At 37.5% G+C, this 19,369-nt stretch overlaps 2 protein-coding genes across 2 annotated transcripts; both read right to left on the bottom strand.

Moving 5' to 3' along the window:
* Positions 1–675: 675 nt before the first annotated feature.
* On the bottom strand, positions 676–3,406 carry LOC149010433 (F-box-like protein). The gene is made up of 4 exons (XM_089162432.1): positions 3,245–3,406; positions 2,956–3,138; positions 2,319–2,627; positions 676–1,934 (listed from the first exon to the last, which is right to left on the bottom strand). The coding sequence occupies exons 1-4, from the start codon at positions 3,314–3,316 to the stop codon at positions 1,608–1,610; spliced, it is 891 nt and encodes a 296-aa protein (XP_089018558.1). The 5' UTR covers positions 3,317–3,406; the 3' UTR covers positions 676–1,607.
* Positions 3,407–5,210: 1,804 nt separating this feature from the next.
* On the bottom strand, positions 5,211–11,438 carry LOC149010432 (double-stranded RNA-binding protein 2-like). Its single transcript, XM_089163652.1, is given in 6 exon segments — positions 5,211–6,210; positions 6,212–6,861; positions 6,864–7,148; positions 7,299–7,518; positions 10,012–10,259; positions 11,201–11,438. Coding segments are annotated over 5 exon segments (1,725 nt in total). The 5' UTR covers positions 10,258–10,259; positions 11,201–11,438; the 3' UTR covers positions 5,211–5,886.
* Between the last annotated feature and the right edge of the window lie 7,931 nt (positions 11,439–19,369).

Here is a 19,369-nt window from a genome sequence, read left to right as displayed (position 1 = left end):
AAAGAATTTTTTCTACTGCACTGAAAGTTTCTGATGACAATATAATGACACAAACTGTAGGTAAATTTTTAAGATATTCCTTTCCAACCATTACTTTCTTTTTTGTGTCAAGAAAGAAAGCACATATGATCAGCAGTTTCACTGGGCAATAATGGAGTTTGTCATTTGGTAAGGAGATTTCTTGAAGCTATTCAAATTCTTTCTATTAGGAAAGTTAGGAAAGTTGTTCACTACCTGATAACTTTCAGATACTCTTTAAATCCTTCTGTTCTGTAGGTTCCTTCTGTTCTGTAGGAATCAAGAAAGTCAATAGAAGCAAGTCTACTTCATAGAATAGATACAGAGGTCATTAGATCACCCAGTAGAAAGGCAGAGAAAGGAAACAATATTTGTATTCCTAGATTTCCTTTATGGGCTTTTCATTCAACAAGAACGAAACAGATCACCAGTTCACTACAATGGGTTGTCTCTGTTTCTTCTTGTCCTCCTCAAATAAGAATAATTCATCTACTGATCATGGTCCCCTTCTCAAATCCAACCCTAGCATGTAGGGAGATTTGATGCAGGTCTGCTCTATATTTATCACCAGGTCGTGAATGTGGTAAGAGGTTTTGTTCTGCAAGACTCCCACCTGCAGAGAGCTCACATTCATACAAATTCAGCATCTGAATGACCATTTACCTTGTCATGAATTTGAATGTCCACTTCAAAAAATCCCCACCAGATTTTACACCACATTTATATCATGATTGTATCAGATCTTTACTGAGGATCTTTGCCATTCTTTTTCAATCAATCCTTGAGAATTCATCTTCCAAACGTTCAATCAATTGCAATACAAGCTTATATCAACAGAAAAGATACATTCAACAGCAACCGGCACACAAGCCTATACATATTTCTAAAGAAAAATACAGTTTTACATATATATGTGGCACTTCAAACCACATACTTGTGCATAAGGAGCATTACTGTGCCCATCTTCCCTGTATCTTCAGGCTTTAGAAAGTCCATTGGGTGTTGCTATGGATAGGAACTGTGAGACCTGGACACACAAGATTTCATGGACCACTCCACAGTGAAGCACCCCAAAAAAACTCCCCATTTTTGGTCATTGCAAGATCCCCCAAAGAGATCCTTTGAGTGCGGGACTCGTCACACAGGCAAAAGCCATGAATCCATAGCTCAAGTTTCCACCATCTCACACGCACTTGCCATTCAGATATCCAGCACTTCCACAGGGCTTCAATAACATACTCAGCCTATAAGCTACAGATTTACATAAATACATGGCACTATAAACTACATACTTGAGCCATTCTCTTTTAATCAATCCCACCAGATTATACGCTGGGTTTGACTGTATCAAATGTTAAGGTAGGCGTTTTTGCACTTCCTTTTTAATCAATTCTTAGGAATTCATCTTCAGACATTCAATCAATTGCAAGGCAAGTTTATATCAACAGAATCGATACATTCAACAACCATAAGAAACCTATACATATGTTTTGAAGGAAAATACAGATATACATATATACATGACACTGTAAACTACATACTGTGCATAAGGAGCATTACTGTGTCCATCTTCCCTGTATTTGCAGGCTTTAGAAAGTCCATCGGGTGTGGCTATTGACCGGAACTGAGATCTGGACACGCAAGACCTCATGGACCGCTCCACGGTGAAGCACCCCAAAAACCTCCCCCTGTTTGGTCATTGCAAGATCCCCCAAAGAAATCGTCCGAGTGCGGGACTCATCACGCATGCGAAAGCCATGAATCCATCGCCCAAGTTTCCACCATCTCACACACACTTGCCGTTCAGATATCTGGGACTTCCACAAGGCTTCAATAACATACTCAGCCTGTGACATAGAGAAATAATGTTTGCATGAACCATTGCTAATTTCTAGTGTGGGTGCACAATAAAGATGAGATTAGCATAACAAATTGGTTCACAAGGCCATTCAGACAAGTGAATGTGTCATGGTTCAAGTATCAGGGAGAGTCAGCACAGGTTAGATTCATGTGTGACTTTGAGAGTTTTTGGTGGCCTGCAATCTGACTTTTCTGATGCAAAATTTGCATAGCACCTCTTGGAAGAAAGGAATCAGCTAGGACAATAGCTTTTCTTGTAAAAAAGCACTTGTAAGAATAAAATATAGCAGGCAGTTTTATACAGACAAACTAATCATCAGTGCTACAAGGTGATGATTCTAAAGATCAAACATGTGAAGGTGTTCTCTGCTAGTGCTGATCCCACTTAAAGAGACTGGAAGGTAGATCAAGAATATATAAACTCATAATTATCAATTTACATTCAAGATATTAATATCAGCTTCTGGCAATAAACAGTAGGGGCCAAGAGAGAGTGTTACCGGAACTCCAAGGAAAAAAACAGAATAGTGTAATCCGATCAGATTAAGCAACACACTTTGTTTTGAAGGAAACAGAAAAATCTGAACGTCCATGAATCCCATCCCAATGGAACAGAGATCTTCAATTACTTTAAGATAGTCTCCAACCTCAAGTGACTCAGATGGTGAGCAATGCTTGACAAACTTAGCTATAATGGAAGCTCTATTCGCCATCTCAATGTGTCGGTTGATGTAGATGGCCCTCCATTCCTATTAATATTAGAAAAATCATTTGAGAAATGTTTTAGCATCTGAAGGGCCAATTTGATTAATTTATGAATAAAACACAAATCTTGGCTAATTTATGAAAATTCATTCTAGGTCTAGTAGAAGACACACAATATGAGGAACCATGAAATTCTTCTTCTTTTCTAACCTTCCTTCTGTATCCATTAATCCTCAATATTGAAATTCTCGATTTGATACTGCTCTCCTGCTAATTATTGTTCTGCTTTCGAGTTCTGTTGTTTCTATTTTCTATAGGTGGTTAAGCAAATTTTCACAAACACGAATGAGTTGAAATTGAAAAGAGACCAACCTTGATGGATGAGAATTGTTCGCCATCTCCGTCAAAACCTTGATCTTCGCCTTTTGAAAAAGGGTCTTTCGAGAAAACCATGGAAGGCCATCTCTTTCTGAACAGAAAGACCCATATGGAATCCGAGGCGCAAAATTCCCGCCAGAAACGAGAGCAACTACCCAGCGAACACAGATCAGATACCTTTCTTCCCCCAACAGAAGAAAAGAAAAAGAAGAAAGAAATGAGAACACTAACGATTAAATAAGCAGGGGCAGAGATTGCAGAAGTGAAGAGAGAAAGAAGAAACCTGAAGAAGAGAAGCAATCTTGAAGGCAATATCTTCTGGAAGAGAACTCACTGTCCACACCAATTTGGTCATCTTCTTAAGCTTCTCTTAGATTTCAGTTTGTCTTTGTTAACTTCTCCATCGTTCTCTTCTCTGCGTTGGCTGTTCTGTAAATAGAATTCTTCGTTTCTTTCTTTCTTCTCTTTTGAAGAAAACAATAGTCATGTAGGAGACGCAAGCTTATCATGCCACGTCATTGCAAAGAAAATTAAAAAGAGAACTAACTGACCAATCCCATAGACGGTAAAAGCATCTAACCTCTGCTAACCTTTTTCGGCCATTTTGATTTTGATGAGTTGTCAATTGTCACGCTGTCACCAGCGCTGATGTAAACAAAAAAAAAAAAAAAAGTTTTGATCTGGGCCTGAAGCCCATATGAGCCCAAATGAGTCTTGGGCTTAAGACACCTTGTCACCTTCATGATAAGCCTGACTTGGCCCACGCCTGTCTCTACCCAATAAGATGTCTAGGGTTGATTTTGTGGGTCAATGATTCAATTGTATTCAAATTATCGAGGGACGAGCCTTAGTGAAATGGTTGGTGGATCATAGCCGTAATCTGAGGTCAGAAATAGCGTTGTAGCAAAAATTGTTGGAGTAAGACTGCATGAAAAAATTGCCCCATTGACTCTACTTGTAGCGAAGTCCCTGATATCGGGCTTGCCCTTTTTATGTCTCTGGTTGATCTATAAACACAACAACCTTGACTCGGTTAAATTAATGCAACTTAACAAAAATGGTAGCTTAGCCTTAGCCCAACCAACTAGGATCGACCATATGGATTTTTGTTTTTCAATTAGTTCTATTCGAAGTCATACTAGAGACCAGGTCTATGCCATTCATGTCTTTTTCACCATTTTTCCTAAGATAATTCCTGGGTGTTCTTGGAAGTCGTTAGTTTCTTCAATTCCAAAATCACTCTTCTATATTAGAGTATGTAGAACCTTTGTCGTGATTATGTTGCCTAAAACAACTTTCTTGTAACTTATAAATATGTAACTTAATATATAATGAATATTAATACATTTGGGGGTGGAAAACCTTGTGGATGCAAAAAACCCCCGTTGGGAGACTCACCCACCACAGCCAAGTGTGCGACCCGGATCGAACACCGGATTAGTCAAGGCAAAGCCTTGGAACCGGGGTTGGCAACCCAAAAAAAAAAATACTCATATCATATCTTAATGTCACATGGTACCATTTATCAAGGAGAAAAGAAGGGTTATCACATGGTAGCTTAAGTTATAATAGATAGAATCCAAAATCAATGTGTTTAAAATATCTTATCCTACAGCTGAATCATTAAAATCATTTATATTTTTTTTCTTTTTTTTTTCTTTTCCCATCTACAAGAAAAAGTATCTTAAATGTCAATCAAGCAAACACTAAATGTGAAACAAGAAATTTAAGATCAGAGTGGTCACAGTTCTCCATGGTCAAACAAACAAAGTCATTGAGAATTCAAAACTAGAATACTAGCAATCTCTTCTCGAGATGAAGATGTTAGAAGTTATAGTTCTATAAATTCAAGGGGTTGGCTCAATTGGCAAAGAATGATATCTCATAGTATGAAGTCAAGAATTTGAATTTTCTCGAATTAGGGAACAAAATCTTGCAGTATAATTTAAATTAGATATAGAACTACCCTTTGAAGATGTAGTCACATGTAAACTACAGAAAAAAATTATAGTTCTACATCCATTTTTCCAAGCCCTACGTGTTTTCTAGATATAGCATCATCTCTATTAGCTAACCTGCGAGAGAACATGATTGCACATCAAATTTAGCATTTGATTGAAGTAGATGTTGAAACTGTTCTCTTGTTTCAGGTATTTAGGCATCTATATCCATGTGGATTCATTAGAAACTGAGGAACTTGACAGGTCTGCCAGAATCTTCTCCATATTTTGATTTAACTGTAACTTACAGATTTGAAGTAAATTCAGAAAAATTGGGTATAAGTTAGGAGAAGGGGTGGCCAGAAAATACTTTCAGGGGATGCGAGGATCCGTGAGTTGCCATATCAAATTCTTCGTGTTCCATCTTGGTCATGTTTGACATCGAAAAACGCTTCAGGAAGAAGCAATCCTACTGCAAGATGGAAACTCTACATTGCCATTCCTGGCATTTACTTATCTTTCATCTTTGATTACTTAAAGATGTAATGCTGGTAAAACTAATTTAAGGGCTAAGTTGAGGCAGGCCTCTTCCTGAATGTGTAGAGGAAGAATGCAAGAGTAATATTATCCTTAACTCTCAAGGGCAGAGGATCCCAATTCCAATGTAAATTACCTCACAGTTGAGTGTTATCTCAGGCAGGAACTGGTCTGGCTGTTGATTCTCTCAAACCACTTGAAAAGTCCTAGTGAAGCAAAACAGGCACAGTAAAGGGTGGGATCTAACAGCAATTTCAAGTGACTGGAGAGGATCCACTGGCAGTCATTCCAACATAGATCCAGGCTTAGTGCTCTATTGACAATTAGAGGGGGCAATATCTAATAGGAAAACGAAGATTGAGAGAGAAACAAGTAGACATTCAATAAAATATGGCACATCAGGAAGCATATGACAGATATATTAACTTCAAAAAATTATACATGCCGCTCAAATTTGAAGCTTCCCAAGCTCCAGACTCACTACCTTAACATCTTTTGGCAGGTGACCACCCTCCACTGCAACTGGTAAGAACCCATGTTGGCCAGCATCTGGGACTTCCTTTGCTGGCGGTGCTGCACAGACTGGGACAACTGATCTGATTTGAACTGCTGGAGCCATCATATTAGAAGGCACTCGCCCAGCAATCATCCCTCGCTGCCAAGGTCTAGGTGAACATGCAGGAAACGGAGTCCTGAACCCTGCTGAAGCAGGCACCTTAGCAGTCGAGGAGCTCGCCGGCAATGCTGGCCCGACAGTTGGGAACCTCACAGGAAGCTTTGGTTGAAGGTACTCTCACATCTCGGACCATTACTGGAGAAATTTGGGAGGGATGATGTGACTTAGGAGACTGAGAAAAACCATGACCTTGCAACTGATTCCACTGGAATTCAGCTTGGCCACGGTTTGTAGCTCTGACTTCATGTCCAGCATCCATGGATCCATGAGCTGTCCATTCAAAATGTCCACTCTGGCCCCCTTCCAATTGTACAGGGTGCATGATGCTGGGATCTGAATCAACATTCTTCTGTTTATCCAACTCTTGTTTTGTCTCTTGGAGAAATACTTCTGCTTGGCTATCACCAGAAACAGGATCTTTTGGAGCTTCAAATGGAAAAATTCCAGAGACATTCGATTGTGTATTCACTTTCCTTACATTACCATTTGCATCACCTGTTTGTGTTCCCTCTACTTTAATCTCCTGTTTTGCTACCTGGGTCCTACTTGCAACAGCAGTTGGCACCAAAGGGTTTGAAAAGAATGAAGGCTCTGACATAGACACTGTAGCTGCTGGCACAGGCTGGATGCATTCTTGATCCCTTGCAGAAACATATTGCCCATGTTCCGGCTGAAGTATAGATTGAACAACCCGAGGAACAGGAGGAGAAATTGGAGCTATTGGAGTAGTTAACATGCAGTTCTTCTCTGGGAAGCCTCTTCTTGCGGCCACATTTGGTAGATCGCAATTTCAGGTTTAGAATAATTCCTCTGATACTGCATTGGGTATAATGATATATTTCTGCTAGCCGACTTGGTGGGCCTACGAATAGGAGCTATTCTACGGTGCCCACGATGCCGGTCATTTTGAGTTGAACTGTTCGTCTCTGCTGGACACAAGGTAGCAAGGGTCCGTGCCACAACAACCTGTTCCTGCTCCTCATTCCCTTCAGACTCCAAACCAGCAGAGGAAGAAGAAGAGCCTTGGTAGGACACTGCATGAAAACCAATAAGAAAATCAACAACCAAATAGAAGGCATACATGCCCTAATTTTATTTGCACGTTACACTATTGTATCTAATAATTTCTCATTGTGGAGTCTCGGACACACCAGTAAAGAGCAAAAGGAAAAAACGACACATACTTTGCCTCAAGGCAGACCAAGCAGCCATAGCAGCATTCTTCTGTGCTTGCTTCTTGGTCTTTGCTGGTTCTCCTGTAAAGCTCATTCGCCCAAGCTCAACAGTACATGAGAATACAGGGACATGACCTGGCCCTGATCGAATGATTGTATAAACAGGAAGGTTTAACCCAGCTCTTTGGGAAGTTTCTTGAAGCAGATTCTTGTAAACTCCAGTTTCATCCTGTGCAGCAGAAAAATACCGAAGGAAACAGCATGAATTATCAAGTACATTCCCCAGAAGAAACTCTGAAATTTAATCTACAAATAAACCCATATGATATATAGACAACAATAGTGCTTTACACAGAGTATTTCTTAGTTTTGAATTTTTGTTGAGTCCACTACAATCCAAGAGAATCAAGGAAATAATCAAAATTCTAATGAAGTCTTCAACCTTACAAAGTATCAAACTGAAAAAAAGCTCACCTGGAGTACAGTGTATCAACATCTTTAGTGAGGCTACATAGTGTGCTTTTAAAGTGCAGCTATCATCTTTTATCAAATTCAGGCATTGATATTTCATAATTACTCTTATTACAATAAGGACAATCATCTACATGGAACTAAAGCCTGATCATTAATGCATTATCAGTCGCACAAAAACAACCTACATTGGCATACAGATTATTGAAATATACATATTTTTCTCCACTTCCCCAGAGAACCTTAAGTCATATCCCTAAATGACCAAATTCTTATATTTGTGACCATGTTGTGGAAGGAAAATCACTAGATAGAATCCATTCTACATGTCCTCAGACTTACTGATACAGTAACTACGACAATCATTAAGGCTCTTTGGCTGCTATATAGGTCAGGTACTTTAGTCTCATTGTCATTCTCTTCAGAGAACATGGAATATCCTACTTAACTAGATGAAACCAAGTCAACGGCACAGTAAGATACGAAAACCGTATGGCACTAGGAGGGTAAATGAAGGAAAAGAGATTTAATAAAGGAAAAAAGTTAAGACATACACAGAAGCTCTGGATCATGCTTAATTCAATTCCAAAAGTATGGAAAGAATTTGAAATTGCCAAACTGGAGAAAAATAAGCATCAGACGGAGGCTGCTTCAAATTCCTTAAGTACAGCTAGGAGGCCAGGAAAATGGATTATCTATTTTAAGTTGTCGAAATCAAGGACACTAGGTAAGAAGATGCTCCCCACCAACCCAAGCACAGCACAACTTACAAATTCTTCCAGTGTTTTGCATCATAGAGAATTGTTCTGTGCCACTTTATTTCAAAAGCCACAATAAAATTTTGCAGGCCATATCTACTAATGTTCAAAACGAATATTAGCTCAAAGGAGGTAGTTTCCTTGATAATGAATGGGGGAGGAGGGGGAGGGGAGTGTGGGTATAGATATAGTTGCACAGGCCTGCATCTGTAGGAGCATGTCAGCTACAAGCTCTATTCCTTTTCCAAGAAAAAAGTAACACAGAAGGCAATTTTGCAGGTTAAACCAGTCCAGAAGGTTGGGATTTTACTTCAAAACTTACACATTAAATAACTTCCACGAGAGCTGAAAATTTCAACTTTCATTCCAAATCATTCCACCACTAACACAGGAGTAACAATGAACATGGTCACCAAAAGTGTTGGAGATGAAAGCATGAAACAGTCTAAGACCATAATAAGAAAATACGCTACTGTGCTTAAAACAGATACCTGAGCATTATTAAATCAAGGAGGCAACTAACTGCTCAGTTATAGACCAATTAGCCTCTCGATAAATCTTCTATAACTGCTCAGTTATAGACCTGCAATCCTCTAAAACTGCCACTACGCAAAAACTGTCACTAAATAAGTAGTTTAATTTCAACAAATCTTCTATTAATGCTTCTTTGACAATGATACAGAGCTTTTCTGGAGGGCACACATGAGCCTCACCCTTTCAATCCCTTAAATCCCCACTCATCTTATGTTGGCATCCAAGGTTACTACAATGCACCAGCCAGAGATGAAAGACTCAACTAACCACTGTTTAGAACGCAACAGAGTGTCTCTACCTACAAATTTTAAAATCTGAGCTACACAATCACAATGTTGAATAAACAAAATGCATTCATCTGAGAGTAGTTAGGATAAAACTATATAACAAATGAAAAAAATGGTTCTCCATGTACATGTGGTGGAATGTAGCAGACAATGATGAGTGGGCTTGGCATTCCTTCCCAGGTTTCTTAAGTGATCTGTTATATCAAATGGAGAACACTGTAAACATCCTTAAACCCTTGAGGAGCATGGGCAGCTTTAAAAACTTCCCAAATGGATATTCATATCAATTAATCAGTATGTATTTTTGTGGCTAAAAAAATGGTCCCTGTTTACATTCCTCTGAATGAAAGTCATCAAGTTGGATAGACGCCCTCCTTGCCCTATACTGGGTTCTTATATCTAAAATTTCTTTAGCAGACCTCCCATATGCAATAGAACCAAAAGATTGAATATGTTTCCACTATAAGCTGATGGTCAACCCAAGGCTACCTGGTTCCTACCCTACCTAACCTTATTGGTTCAAAATCAAATTTACTATTTTTCATCCATGTTTTTGAATGATGGTCACTGCATGGAAAGCACACTAACAAAGAAGGCATTAAGCAGAAGAAGATGCAAGCAGAAATAAAATGTCAATTAAATGACAGATGAAGAAAAGAATCATTCACCTACCAACACTTTTGCTGCCAGAAATCTGGAGGGACCCCTCTTTGAGAGTGTGCTGAGTGCTACCTCGGCTGCAGAATGCTCTGCTTGTCTCAGGGTGGTGCAGAAGGTTGGACTTTCAAAGGTCTCCCCATTGAAGTTAACAGTGGCTTTGAATCGAGGAGCATGATCAGGTCCTTCACGAACATAAGCATACGTTGGCAAGTTGAAACAGCTTCTTTGAGCTAATTCTTGCAACTGGTTTTTATACATGCCTGGATGTTACAAAAATCATGTAGAATGAACAAAATATACAATAGAGAGAGAGAGGGGTTGAGGGGGGAGAACTAGAGGATTTGAACCGCAACAAATTAGAGCAAAGTACTCATTTCCATTATGGTTTACAACTTTAAACTCAGAAATAGGATCAACACCAACGACTTCAACTTACTCTTTCCCCTATACAAATTTGCACCAAAGTCAACTCATTCTGTGAAAGATACTAACAAACTTTTCTAAACCAATCTATTCTAAAGTTGCTCTAATCAAAGGCAAATATGACTAACAGAAGTCTGATTTCAAAATCCCATTTGCCCCCTTTTTCTGTTGGGTTAAACTTAAATGGAACCTGCAACCTCTCTCAAGTCTGATACAAGTTCATCAACAAGGAAATGAACTTGAAACTTGAAAGTGTCACAGCTAACCCAACGACCACGCCAAAGCATTCAAGGACAACAGGGGATATTTAATCGTTTAGGGCTCAAGAAGCTGAGAGCTTCTCAAAACTACCCAATGATGGAAAACAACTAAAACGCATTCTATAGAGGCAGAAATAAACGAAAAAGATACTGCCATAAATTATCTGATCTTCATAATTCAGAACTTCCATAGAACTCCACGTTCACATTAACCAATTCCGCAATGAATTCGGATACTGGGAATCAACTTCTTTAAAGACTAAAACCAAGCATTTACATCACATAACATCACCTCGATCAGATCGCCCATAAACCCCAAAACAACGCAGACCAAGAACTCATCGGAAACGAACCAAACAACCAATATGGTTGAAAACCCATGGAACTAAATAAGCCCAAAACTAGCCTCCACAGGTGACACCTCAATAAAACTTGAAAGAAACATAGAGAAAATCGAACCCATTTCATTTAGTCAATCAAAACGAGTAAAAAGGAAGTTAACTTGCTAAAAAACTAACCTCAGGCCCTCCAGGTGATGAATTCTCGACCTGCAAGTCATTCAAACGTTCGTTTTCTAGTCGGAGACTATCATGAGATTCAATGGAGAAAAATAACAAGATCTGAACAACAAACTGAATTTTCACGCTCTTTGATGAGATGTCTATGCATCCATCACTGCTTTCTCACTCCTTCCCTCTCCCCTCTCTCTCTACTACTATTCTGACTCCTACACTACTACTACGACGATAAAGAAGCTACTTTTCCATCGGCCATTAATACGAATTAAGTCTGGACGTTTTGCTAATGTGCACCTACCGCACTAAATTTCAAAGTGAATTTATCTAAATACCCTCTATAAGGTAATTAATGAAACAGACGACTTTACTGAAGTAAGAGAAGAGAGAGAAGTCGTGCACCAATTGAGTTTGACTTCAACTGAGATTCTTCTGCCTATCAGATAGTGGATTAATATCCTACCTGTCAAATGTGGGATTCCATACTATCACATGGGCCTTATAACCTAAGCCCATTTTATGTACAAACTGGGCCTAGGCCCATCTTGAGTATGAAGTGGGCTTGGGCCCATCTTCTAATCTTATTTCATTATTAACTATTTGTTTTGGACAAATTTTTTTGGCTCCAACTAGGTTGGGTTTCTAGGATTCAAGTTGACTCTGGCTGAATCCTAAGAAGCCAAATTTTGATCATCATTCATCTAGACTCTATCCATGATTCGTCGATGCGCACTATCGATCCTGATTTGGGCTAAACGGGGTCAACCAGTCCTTGTGTTAAAACTCCAAAGTCAAAGAGTTGGAATCCTCTACCCATAGGTGGGGGTGTCAATTTGTAGACCAGATCATTAAGCCAAACTAAACTGGCGGATTATTACCCGAACCAACCCTAACCGAAACTTAATGGGCTAGCTAGTTTGGGTCAACCATGTGGCTTGTTAGCCCTAACCAAATGGACCGGACTGAACCAGACTAAATTTCTGAACCCATTATAAACAAAATATATAAAGAAAGAAAGAGAAACAAAATGCCATATGGTTTATCTACTCAAGCTTGTTATCAATTATCATATTTGCTAACTAAACTAACTAAAAAGGTAAGCATGACTAAAATAAGTGGGTAGTGAAACATGGTTGTCCAATTCCATCTCTGCAATTCACATGTGCTTCTAGTGTTTTTAGATGGCTAATTAGCAATCTAAGGTTGTCTGCAAGTAGAGACACTCCCTGCACAAGTAACCCCACCTTTAACTGAGTGAGACATGCTAGTACAATTTATATGTAGGATAGACTATGATGTATTACCCACTTTTATTAATGCTAGGTTTTATTCTCACGAAAAAAAAAAAAGAAAAGAAGGAAGTCTGTGGTTGGACCTTAAGCCCAAGAGGTAAGATTCGAGACCCACATGAAATTTAATTCAGCTATAACAGTTTGATAACAGGTTGGTAATTGTCTCAAAACCGCCCCAAACTGAAAACCAAATCATTAGTCAACCGAACCCAAACTGCACTAAACCAAAATTGTTATTTTGCAAATGGGTCATGTTTGGGCTTAGTGTTTTTTAGCTCAAAACCATTAAACCCAAAGTGAAACTGCCCCAAACCGAACCGTTCACCCCTACCACAAGTGTTTTGGATTGCACCATCCTCCCACCCATTACCACACATTTAGGAGGGACTCACCTCTTAGTCCACATTGTCAGTGCTAAAAGGTGGACTCCCTTCTAAATGTGTAGTGGAGTGTGAGGGTACTATAATCCTCTACTCTCGTAGGATCTGGACTCCAATCCCAAGGTTAGTTTAGTCATAAACCAATTATGTATTTTCTAGTAGCATTTTCACACTTGGTGACCATAGCTGCAAATGAGCTAAGCTAGGAAATAGTTGAAGACAACCCATTATGCAACTCAACCCATTTAGGGACTACAGTGAAAAGGAGCTAAGTTGCCAAACGATGCAAGAACCCACTATGCAATTCAACTTCAACATAGATGAGGTAAGTTGGAAAAACCTACAAGAGCCCATTATGCTAGTGATTGCAACCATTACCTTGAAAGGGCGAACATATTGAGAGGCTTCTACACAATTAGAGTTTGGGAGAGCAGTTTTCTTATGTAGCCTACCCCCAACAAATTTTATTAAGAAACTACAACTTTGACATCAAGCTATAATTATGGTCCATCAACCATTGCACCAGCAACCACCCCCATCCATTTCTTAGTTAAATCAAGAAAAGTTTTTCCTAGCCAACATACATTGAAAGATTAATGCTAAGTACTCATTGTACAAGAATGGTGAGGCAAAGAATAATATAAGTATAATAACCATACATTTTATGAATCACGAAAAAACATGTAGTTATAGAATTAAGTAGTACAAAGATCAAGAATCTAATAAACAAATTTATAGATAAAAGAATTCTTTTTTTTTTTTTTTTTTTTAATAATCCCAAACTTGAGAAGGAGGTTCAAATCCAAAACTTCATTGGACTTACTATCTCTAGATACGAGGTTGCCACTACTGTATCAAAAGCACATCTACCAATAAATAATCTTATTTGAGATGGAGAAAAAAATCAATTACTATTTCCAGCAATGATATAGAAAAAATTTATTTAGAGAACACTTCGAATAAACAAAATTCAGAGATTTATAAACTACCATAAACAACATTTGAGAGATTTTTTTTTTTCCGTTGGTAGAAACATTTGAGAGATTTCAATTGCACACAGTCAAGATAAGTAATCCTAACAAAACTTGGAAGAATAATAAAACTTAACCCTAAAAACATTAATAAAATGTACATGCAAATATCAGGAATGAAAAATATGAAAAAACATGAAGATTTGTGCCTCCGAAGATATAAAACGATAATAAAAGAATAACCAATAATTATATAAGACAAAATGTGGAGCATTCAACAAATTTATTAACGAATTATGTAAAAAAGTTTAAAAAAAAAACCCAACAACTATTACAAGAACAAGGATATTCTAGCAACCATGATAATAAAAAAACATACAGAGAAAATAGGATGTTCGCAATAACATACCTCTCACATAGTACACCAACTTTTTATCTTCATCTTCTCTTCTCTGCGTCATGTTGTGCAAACTGAACATGGTTAATCAAACTAAGAATGGAGATATTGCTTGTTAATTTTCTTATAGAGAGCAAAGGTATAGAAGGACGGAATTCCATCTTCCCACATCTGGTGCACTATGAGGTGCCATCCACGTGATGCATTGAATAGTACAGGAAGCACAGTAAATATCAAATCTCATATAAAACGTATACCCTTTGATCCACCACTTAAATGTAAGACCGAAAATTTCGCATATAAAGAGTGGTTGTTGAATAGGAAAGTAGGTAGAGAAATAATGCAAAACATACCATATAGAAATTATATACTTTTTTACACTATACAAATATGAATCACAGGGTCATTTACAAGAAGTATGAACACGGATGCTTATCGGATCCAAATTAGACGTAAAACATCTCAATAAAATCCAAACTTGTTCTTTGATATCATTTCTAAAAATGTAATGCTTAGTGTGAGCTTCATGACCAAATAATACAATTTTTACAAATTAAAAATTTTCTTTTGCTAAAGATAGATTTAAATTTGAAATCTATGAAAAATAACTTAAGTGTTCAAAAGAAGCTGTAGATTAGTGTTAATATACAAGTGCATAGTTACTTAAGGGAAAATTTTGGAGAATACTTTCCAGGTATTTTATCTTTTCTTTCTTTCTTTCTCTTGGGAGGTAAAGAGAGACTCATTAATTAGTATTAAAGATCAAGTATCTGAGTTACATAGTTTGAATATCCATTGAGAGGAAATTGGTCAACCAGTCATTAACGCACCGTAAGACTAGGCAATCCGTGATAAGGAACAAAAATCCCGAGAAATACATGCTAAAGAACATTGGCCTTTTGTCATCATGCCACATGATTCTTGTGAAAAATCTAAGTTATCAATTGATCTTGAGGAGGCAATGTATGCATGTGGGGGTGATAAATCAACATGTTCAGTCATTGGCTCTTCTCCTTTTTTTATTTTTTTTGGGAGAGGGGGTTTAAATGTAGAATTTACATTCAAAATTTATAGTTTTCCCCTAGCGTAGGTGATATTTGTAAAAATAAAGCTTGTAATTTTATTTTTATTTTTTTTTTTTGGGGGGGGGGGGGTGGTATCCTAGTATATTAAGGTACACTTTTGTAAGATGACCATTATGGGTTGCAAATTATCAGGTAGAGTTAATACAAGAAGGATGGATGTGGATCTTGGAGTTTTGTGAGGAGACATATGTAGGAATCCTCACATGGTGTCGTGAAACTCATTTTTCCATGAACTTTTCCCCCCCATTAGGATTGAATAATTAAAAAATAAAAATGGAGAATCCAATATATTGCACACTTTTGAATTGATCCCAAACTGTTGGTTTAATCGGGTCTATGATCTTTGACTGAGAAGTCTGAGCCGATTAGGGGGCCTTAGCCCTGTGTCCTCTAGATGGCTTATTAATGGTATAGGATGAAAGGTTGGGGTTACTTCAGTTGCATGAACTAATAAGCTTGAGAAGATCAATGCTGGGGAATGCCTAGAGTAGTGATAGGAAAGGACTTGGAATATAATGTTGTATCCCACTTTAATGGGATATTCAATATCAGATCAGCAAGGATGACGCATCCACTAAGGAATTTACAAAGTAGTTAGGAAAACCGAATATCAAGCAAAGACCTATGCCAATTGGACTCCTACATGTCAAGTAGAGAGAGAATCAGAACCAATGTGGGAGATCCAATGCACAAGCATCTACTCTATGTAAACTACATACCTAACCCTACCAAAGGTTATAGAGTACCATTGAAATTCACCTACTGCGTCTTGTATATGCTCGTTTTCTTTTTCTCCAGCTCTGTAACTCCATATTTTGAGCGTTTTTGCACTAACGGCGTTGCAGTCATCTACTGACTTGATTGTTGGATGTACACGACCAACACTATCGGCTTGCTCTCACTGTTTGTTCTCATATAGGTGTTGAATTGAAATTGAGGTTCAACCTTGGTCCACTTAGAGAAGTTAGACTTGGATGCAACATGATATGTGGTAGATATGTACCCTTAGCATCTTGATATCTCTCTCAAAAGGACCTTAGCCCGTATGGGGTAATACTAAACATTTGACACAATAAACCTTTAAATTGGCTTGTTCACCTTTCCTGACCATGATGGCCCCACTTGTCAATGAGTGGAGTATAGGAGTTGCGAGGGACAATAAGCTTCCTGTCTAGGGGTGTAATGGGTGGAGCTCCTTGACCGATTTCTTTTGACATAATTCACTCAGGATGCCAAAATTGGATAGTTAGAGTTACCATTTTAGACTCATTTCATTTTTAGAAATCATTAATGCCACCCCATGTACTACCCCATAATATTAATGCTAGTTCAAAACAAATCAAAATATCTAATAGACCCCTTATCAACAAATCATTTTAAAAAGGCTAAAATAAGCCTCCAATAATGTGAAGTGTCCTTTAAATAAATAAAAAACAATCGTACGAACATGAATTCAACTTAGTGAGATATTAATCAATCAATCTTTGTTATTATTTTGATTGGTTTTAGCTAGGTTCGATACTATTTACATGTGTATTGTCCTCTTGGTTCAAGGAGTTCATAAGAGGGTGTAACAAATTCTTACCATAGAGGGATACTTTTATCTTTTTCAATAGATAATTTATTAGTTAGGGGTCTAGTTGATAAATGATTTGTAAAAATATGACATTAATATTAAGGAGTAACACAAGGGCTGACAACGATAATTTTCCTTTCTTTTTTGCTAGTTTGATGTTCTATATCTTTATCAAAAATGTATATAGACTTTGGGGTTCCAATTTGTACTGATTCCTATGACATAGTATTGTTTAGCAACTCTATGTAGACCATCAATTCACAATATCACGTGATAGATATCCCACTACAAAGCTATGAGATAACACAATTGGTCTTTGAGGATTCACATAATGCAAAACTGGTTCCAATGGTTTTATTATTTTAAATTCCATTCATTCAAATGAAGGCTTCCTATAAAGAATTGATCAACCTTAGTGAACTCGTTCAATTAATCATATAGTTGCAACGGATGTGCTTTTGGCATAGTGGTGTCAGTCTCCTCTACAAAAGCAACAAACCCAAAGATGTCTTGGGTTCAAACATCTACCCTCTACACTTTCCAACACCTCCCATCCATAGGGCCTATGGATTCCCCAATCATTGTGACTAGCTTGACAATGACAAAAAAATAATCATAAAGTGGTAGTGATTGGATGATAAGCATTTTTTATTATTTATACGCAAAATTATGGGTGTGTTTACCAAAAAAGACTATGGATGCATAGACATTACTACAATTAACCAATGATACAATTTCTTTCACATGCAATCAAGGAGGAATTACCTCACTAGTGAATATAGGTGCCATGAATGGGCATTGGGGAGAGCAAAGAAAGAATTATTATAGAACTTAGTGTTGCAAGAGTAATGATAATGCTATAAGGTTTTAATGATAATGCTATAATGTTTTACTTCTCTTTCACATATGACAAAATAAGACTTTCATCATTATATATTATCTAAAGGGAGCTCATTTGAGCTGATTGGGGGACTCACGGTGATCTTGGTGTATTTGTCGATGGAGCATAATTGTAGTTTACTCATTGTGATCCTAGTGTAATCGTCAATGTAGCATAATTGTAGCATGAGGTCAGGGCATTGGATCAATCTCTTAACACAAATTATTGAAATAAAGCTAGAAAGGAGAATTCCCCTCAAACTCTGCATGTGTAGAAGCTTTTAGCATCAAGTTTTAACTTTATTTGATTTGATTTGATTTTGTGACTTAGGTATATAATGTTAGATGTATTTAAACCTTTATATGTCTGTTTAGAAGTTGACAAACATTTTTTATTATTATGTATTTTCTTACTCCCATAGGTTCATATTATTTGACTACAAAAGGGTCTTCAAACATGACATGATAGTGATAAATCACTATGCCATTAATAAGTGATAGTATAGTTATGCTTGTATTTTGGAAAAGGCACGTGGAGTGATTTTTTTTCTTCTTTACTTTCATTAATCCAAAAAATAATATGCATGTAATACTTAGAGAGATGGATGATTGTTGTCTATGTTGTGTCACTTTGAGCACACATCAATGGGGATGATAAGGCATTGGGATACATTGGGATCGGACTTTGTTAAAAGAATACAACATTTTTTTTATGGAGGTTATATATATGCTTAGAAGCCTCAATAAGACAATCATCACCTTGATTCTGAAGAGATCCAACCCTCTGGAAGTGGCCCATCTTAGACCTATTAGTTTGTGTACGGTTCCTTACAAAATTATTGATAAATGTTTGACTAATCATCTTAAACCCATCTTAGGGACCATCACTAGTCACACATAAAGTGCTTTTGTCTTTGGGAGAACCATAACAATAATGTGTACTTAGCTCATGAGTACCTGCATTTCATGAAAAAATCTAGGTCCAAGAAGGGGTATATGGCTTTAAAACTTGATATATGCTTACAAGCCTTAATAAGACAATCATCACCTAATTCCAAAGAGATCCAACCCTCTAGAAGTGGCCCATCTTAGACCTATTAGTTTGCGTATGGTTCCCTACAAGATTATTTCTAAATGTTTGGCTAATCATCTTAAACCCATCTTAAGGACTGTCATCAGTCAGACACATAATGCTTTTGTCTTCGGGAGAACCATAACAATAATGTGTACTTAGCTCATGAGTACCTATATTTCATGAAAAAGTCTAGGTGCAAGAAGGGGTATATGGCTTTAAAACTTGATCATCTGTAAAGCTCATGACAAGCTAGAGTGGTCATTTACCGAGGCTTCTCTAAGAAGGTTTGGTTTTGCAGATAAGTGGATTGGGCTTGTGATGTAGTGTATTAGAACTGTTGAATATCAACTTAAAATCAATGAGGATCTCTCCGAAAAGATTACCCCCAAGAGAGGGTTTAGTTAAGGTCACCCCTTTGCCTTATATCTTATACTTTATCAATAAACATTTAGTCAAAGGTTATCCTTAATATTGGCATCCAAAGATTGTTTGTTAGCAGGGGTGGACCTATGAAGGG

This window comes from Hakea prostrata, chromosome 7 (genome assembly GCF_041222555.1).
Source record: "Hakea prostrata isolate BN-2017 chromosome 7, UWA_Hpros_2, whole genome shotgun sequence".
NCBI lineage: Eukaryota > Viridiplantae > Streptophyta > Magnoliopsida > Proteales > Proteaceae > Hakea > Hakea prostrata.
This window is presented reverse-complemented; position numbering and strand designations above follow the sequence as displayed.

Coding starts and splice junctions, on each gene's coding strand:
- LOC149010433 (XM_089162432.1), bottom strand. CDS start 3,316: ATGACCAAATTGGTGTGGACAGTGAGTTCTCTTCCAGAAGATATTGCC. Junction 3,139..3,244: donor AGATTGCTTCTCTTCTTCAG/GTTTCTTCTTTC, acceptor GGGGGAAGAAAG/GTATCTGATCTGTGTTCGCT. Junction 1,935..2,318: donor CTGATATTAATATCTTGAAT/GTAAATTGATAA, acceptor TTATGCTAATCT/CATCTTTATTGTGCACCCAC.